Consider the following 6,112-nt stretch of genomic DNA (forward strand, 5'->3'; position numbering starts at 1 on the left):
AAGGTGGGGGGTCCTGGTCGGTGCCGGGGCTGTGGCAGAGCAAGGGCCGGCAGCCGTTCAGCCCCCGCCCCCCGGAGTCCCCCCCTCGCATACACAGAGCGTTCGGCCACCCCTTGTGCAAAGCCCTACTGTGTTTTTGTTAGTTTATCTCCTCCGTTTGAAAAGTTGTTTAGCAATAATTCTAAGAAATGCATATTCTTTAGCTGCCGGCTGCCTCCTGTGGCTGGCCCACCCCATGCCTGTGCCATGAAAGCCGTGGCACCACCACTACACGCCATGGGCTGGGGAGGTTTAATGGCTGCTGGCACCGTGAGGGTGGGGGGTACACGAGTCAGTGTGGGACTAGGGCCCCCCCAAAACAAACCCCCAATAGAAAGGCTTTAAAAACACTTGTAAGAAAACTGCTTATAAAAACTATTCCACTGTTCCTGAGTGGTGCTGGTGAGCTGGAGGCGGCACTGGGTCCCTCTCCATCCAAGTGACACCAGGGCTGGGTATCCCCTGCGTCCCTCTAGTGCTTGCCCAGGGCCTTGTCCAGGTTGTTCTTGATGGCATCCAGGAAGTCGGTGGTGTTCACAAAGTGCTCATTCAGCTTCACACTGCAGGGGTACAGAAAGGCTGGAGGGATCCCATGGCCAGCAGGTCCCTGCCTGCCCCCCAGTGCAGGACATGGCCCCAGTGCAGGACGTGGCCCCCGCCCAGCTGCAGACACCGCCTAACCCCGTGAGCTGGGAATAGCTGCCCCGGGTCCCTGGGGACTGTCTCGCGGGCAGTCTGCCGTCGTGGCTGCCCTACACGCTCTGCCCCGCAGCCACACATACTTGGCAAGGCCATGGATGCAGCCAGCGAGGTCCTTCGTCATCGTCCCACTCTCCACCGTTTCAACACAGACCTTCTCCAGCGTCTGAGCAAACCTGGAGACAGTGGTGCCACACACAGCTCCAGCAAAGCCAGCACCTCACCAGCCTTCCTGTGCCGCAGAGCTCCACCACGGCTGGCTGCGCCCCCCGCCCCGGGGTGCCCCCACCACCCCCACTCACTTGATCAGGTCGGGATTACTGTCCAGCTTGCCCCGGTGCTCCAGGCCGCGCGTCCAGGCGAAGATGCTAGCGATGGGATTTGTGCTGGTGGGTCGTCCCTGTGCAGAGAGATTGCTCAGCGAGCCGGCACGGGCAGCATGACACGGGCAGCATGACACGGGCAACCACCACAAACAGAGCACACCCACCTTCTGGTGCTCCCGGTAGTGGCGGGTGACGGTGCCGTGGGCCGCCTCGGCCTCAATGGTCTTCCCGTCTGGACACACCAGCACTGAGGTCATCAGCCCCAGGGAGCCAAACCCTGCGGCAAGACAGGGGTCAGGGTGGCCCTGGGAAAGCGACCACACACAGCCCACCCCGTAGCATCCCACAGCACCCCACACTGCCCCACAGCCTCCCACACCGCCTCACAGCGCCCCATGCCACCGTCCCACCTTGGGCCAGGATGTCTGACTGGACATCCCCATCATAGTTCTTGCAGGCCCAGACAAAGCCGCCAGAGGACTTCAGCACCTGGGCGACCATGTCATCGATGAGCCGGTGCTCGTACCAGATCTTCAGCTTGTCGAACTCGGTCTTGTAGTGCCTGGGAGCCCAGGAGAGGTGTCAGCTGTGCCCGCCCATGCACCCCCCAGGCTGGGTCCCACTGCAACTCCCGGGAAATATTCCAGGAGGGGCAGCCAGCCCCCCCAGGCAGCTCCCCCACATTCATACTTATCAAAGATCTCCTGGAAAAGGTCTTTGAAGCGCCCATCGTAGGCCTTGAGGATGGTGTTCTTGGTGCTCATGTAGAGAGGCCACTTCTTCTGGATGGCATACTGGAAGCAGCTGTGTGCGAAGCCTGAGATGGACTGCAAGGGAATGTATGGACCTTGGGACACTGAACCCTGTGCCCGGCCGGGCCCACACAGATGGCAAGGCTGTGCCCCCCCACGGGGACCCTCCTGTGCCCCCCGCCCACCCTGTTACCTCGTCCGTGTTGTACATGCCCATGCCCACGCCACCACCGGGAAAGTTGAAGACCTCCCACTCCTTGGTCCCACTGCCGTCCTTTGGCGTGAAGACCATCTTGAACGTCCCGGACTTGCTCACCACGAAGTCAGTGGCTTTGTACTGCACAGGGCAGGACAGAACATGGGGCAGGGCAGGAGCTGCCAGCCGCCCCCCCTGCAGGCAGCTGCCCACAGGCTCACTTGGTTGCCATGGGGCTCATCTGGTTGCTGTGGGGCTCACCTGGTCGCCGTGGGCATGCCTGCCAATGGTGATGGGCTTGGTCCAGCCGGGCACCAGGCGCGGGATGTTCTTGCAGATGATGGGTTCCCGGAACACTGTGCCCCCCAGGATGTTTCGGATGGTGCCGTTGGGGCTCTTCCACATCTTCTTCAGCTTGAACTCTGCAGCATGAGGAGGTGAAGCCCTCAGGCACCCCCCCAGCAGGTGCACCCCAGCGCCCGGCCCCTGCTGCCCCCCCTCCTCTGTGCCGTGGGCCGCTGCCAGCATCTGCTGCCAGGTCAGCCAACAAGAGGGACAGCCGGTGTGGACTCGTGACCAGCACTCGGCAGAGGCCAGCCTGCCCCCAGCCCTGCGCCCTCAGGGTCCCCTCAAGCACCCAGACCCTCAGCCCAGGCTGCAGCTCAGCCCCCAACCCACCAGAACCCTGAGCTGGTGGAGGGAGCTGCTGGCTGACCCCAAGGGGCTGGGGAACATGGGGGGCTCAGCTTCCCTGGGGCTGTCGGCACCGACCCCCCGCCCCCACTCACCTTCCACCCTGGCTTCGTCTGGCGTGATGGTGGCACACTTGACAGCCACGCTGTACTTCTGGGTGGCCAGTGCTGAGTCAATGGTGACCTGGTCGTCTGTCTTGTCCCGGTGCGGCAGACCCAGGTCAAAATACTTCAGCTGGACGTCCACGTTGGGCAGGATGAGCTGAGGGGCCCAGGAGAGCGTCAGGTGGGGCACGCTGTGGGGTGGCAAGGGCCCAGCACCATGCACTGCAGCATGGCCAGCCCCAGCCCCCTGCCTGGGACTGTCCCCCCCTGCCTGGGACGGTCCCCCTTTGTGGGACCTCCTCACTTCCAGGACTCAGCGGAAGCTGTGCTGATCTCACCACCTGCTTCCTGCAGACAGACTGAGAAGGACGGACAGACGGGGGGGGGGGGGGGGGGTACAGACAAAGGGACAGCCTGTCCCCTGTACAACAGCTGCCTGTTCGCCCATCCAGCACCCACCCGTTCCCCAGACAGGACGCCATTACCTTCTCCTTGATGAAGGCCCAGATGATCCGTGTCATCTCGTCTCCGTCCATCTCCACCACCGGATTGGTCACCTTGATCCGCTTGTCGGCATCTGGGGAGTGGCGGGCGGGTGTCAGGAGCACATACGGGCACATGTCCAGCACCGCCGGCACCAGCCCCACAGCTCTGCACCCCAGCGTGGGACCAGACATCTCACAGGGACCACGGGGTCCCGTCAGCAGGTTGGGGAACCAGCCCTGCTCAGGGCTAGGTGCAGGTCAGGGTGCAAAACCTCACATGGGAGCAGGACTGGGAATGGTCACACACCCCACTCAAAGCAGGACCTGGGTGCAAACTGGGCTGCAAAGCCCCCTGTGAGTCCAGGACCAGGAACGGACACAAACCACTCCAGGGCCAGACCCAGGTACCAGCTGGAGCGCAGAACCCTGCACGGGACAAGGACCGGGAGGAAACCCCTCCCAGGATTGGATCCAGATGCAAGTCCGTGCGTGGGACCTGGACCAGGAGTAAAACCCAGCTGGGTGCCAAGCCTGGCTGCAGGTTGGGATACAAAACCCAAGGTGGAACTGGGACCAGGACCAAGAGGAAATCCATCTGGGGGTCAAGCCTGGCTACTGGCCAGGCTGCAAAATTCCACGTGGGACCAGGAACGGGTGCAAACCCCTCTTGGGGCGGGACCTGGGCTACAAAACCTCACGTGAGCCCTGGGCCAGGAACAAACCGCTCCAGGGTCAAAGCGGGTACAAGCAGGGCTGCAAAACGCAGAAACAAACTCAGGGAGCCAAGCCTGGCTGCAAGTGGGGCTGCAAAACCCCGCGTGGAACTGGGACCAAAGCCCTCTGGACCGAAACCAGCTGCAAAATCCCGCGTGGGTCCGTGCAAACCTTCCTGAGACCGGCTGTAAGCGGGGGTGCGGATCCAGTTGCAAACCCGCCACCCTCCAAAACAAAAACCGACTCGACCCGTCATGCAAACCCCGCCGTGGGCCGGGACCGGTGCAACCCCCGCTCGGGACAGGAGCAGCCGCCCTCTCCGTCCTCAAGGACACGAGGGCTCCCCCCACGCCCCCCCCCCCAAGGTCACCCCACTCACAGTGTCGCCGCTGCCCCACGGCGGCGGCGGGCAGAGGGCAGCGGGCCAGGCGGCTCAGCGCCGGGGCGGCGCGGAGGCAGCGGGCAGCCATGGCGGGGCGCGACGGGGCGGACGCGACGGGGGCGGTGGCGGCGGCCCGGGAACGCGGTTCGCTCCGCCCCGGGGCGGTCCGTGCCCGGGCCCCGCCGTGGGGCCTTGGAAGGGCCCGCGCGGGGTCTCGCGGGGCAGGGCGGCCCGTTGCAGCACCCCCCCCACCACACAGCGCATCCCATCTAAAACACCCACTGGGGGGTGCCCCCCTCCTGGGGTGTCCCACGAGGCAGGAGGGTGTCCCCCCCGGGTGGGTGATGGGGGAGATGCCACTTGCTCGGTGCAACTGGTGCCAAAGCACAAGGTGACCGGTGAGCCCGGGATCAGCTTTCACTGGGGTCCTTGGGACGCGGTGACAAGGGCGCGTGTGCAAGGCGTCAGGTCCCCCCATGCCCACTGTGTATCCAGCCCCCCCTGCTCTGCCCAGTGTGGGGTGTGAGGAGCCAGAGGGTTTGTGGTGGTCCCCGTTTCTAGCAAAGAAACATGACCCCGCTGGGCACATCTGGATGGGAGACACGCTGCACACTGAGCCCAGGGCTTGGAGCCGGCTCAGGTTTTCCCTACATAGAAGTGCCGGACCCTGCGTGGTGCCAGCACGTGACTCGGGGCAGCTGGGACCAGCGGGACGGGGCTGCGGGAACGGCAGCTGCCGCCATTGCCTTGGGGAGCTTCCCCTCACCTGACCCCAGCACGGGGAGGAGGGGACGATGCCCTGGGGGGGCACCCCAAGAACGTGCACGGGAGCCAAGAGGTGCTGGGGCAGCCAGGAGGCTGCTTGGCCTGCAAGGTTTGCTGTCCCTCTGCACGGGCCAAGCCAATAGCTTTTTTTAGCCACAGAGGACTGGCAGATTCCGCTCCTGGAGGAAAAACAGTCCTGCTGGAGGGGCTGGGGGGAGGCAGGGCCAGGCGCTGACGTCTGCCTGGCTTTAACATTAACCAGAGCAGCAGCCTGGGGGGGCGGCACCCACTGCTTGGGGCAGTGCCGGGGTCTCGGGTGCCCCCACTCCCACTGCCCTCCCCATGGCTCCATGTCCCACCAGCAGCTGCACGACCGGCACTTGGGGCTGCACTGAGGTGGGGCAGTGGGCGGTGGTGCCCCCCAGCACAGGGCCAGGGGGGCTGCCCAGCTGTGCCTGGCTGTAGCACTGCACCCCCACTGCCCTCGCCTTGGTCCCGCAGTCAGAGCCACCCAGTGACCACAGCACTTGCAGAGACGAGGTCACGCCAGCACGGCAGCCATCCCCCCACGGAGCTGCGGAGAGCAGCCATGTGGCACTGTCCCAGGGAAAGGCTGCCTGCAAACAAAGGAGTCCATCCCTGGCCAGAGCCCAACCCGCACGCCCCGGGTTGCTGCCAAACCAGCCTCCCATGAGCGCGACTGGCCCTGGGATGGTCCCTGGGAGGGTCCCCAGAAGGGTCCCCCAGTACTGGCTGCAGAGGGCCGGGGCTCCAGGGACGATGTGTTCTGGGTGGGCTCCAGTAGGTCAGGGGCATGGAGAGGCCAGCCAGAGAATGTGGCAGGACTGGGAGGGGGGTCTGTCCACACGTACACCACTGCCTGCAGGCAGCCCTGTGTCTGCCCGTGGGAGGGTGTCACCAGGGAGGCTGGAGGGAGCTGTGTGCCTGCTAGAGCAA

General features: G+C 64.6%; 1 protein-coding gene across 1 annotated transcript; it reads right to left on the minus strand.

Annotated features, from left to right (window-relative positions):
* Nucleotides 1–268: 268 nt before the first annotated feature.
* Nucleotides 269–4,544, minus strand: IDH2 (isocitrate dehydrogenase (NADP(+)) 2). Its single transcript, XM_082060885.1, has 11 exons — nucleotides 4,388–4,544; nucleotides 3,295–3,386; nucleotides 2,801–2,966; nucleotides 2,274–2,434; nucleotides 2,010–2,153; nucleotides 1,755–1,891; nucleotides 1,475–1,626; nucleotides 1,229–1,341; nucleotides 1,041–1,138; nucleotides 822–914; nucleotides 269–599 (listed from the first exon to the last, which is right to left on the minus strand). Exons 1-11 carry the CDS (start codon nucleotides 4,476–4,478, stop codon nucleotides 512–514), a joined length of 1,335 nt encoding a protein of 444 aa, XP_081917011.1. The 5' UTR covers nucleotides 4,479–4,544; the 3' UTR covers nucleotides 269–511.
* Between the last annotated feature and the right edge of the window lie 1,568 nt (nucleotides 4,545–6,112).

The sequence above is a fragment of the Streptopelia decaocto genome (assembly GCF_964273445.1).
Source record: "Streptopelia decaocto genome assembly, chromosome: 9".
NCBI classification, from domain to species: Eukaryota; Metazoa; Chordata; class Aves; order Columbiformes; family Columbidae; genus Streptopelia; species Streptopelia decaocto.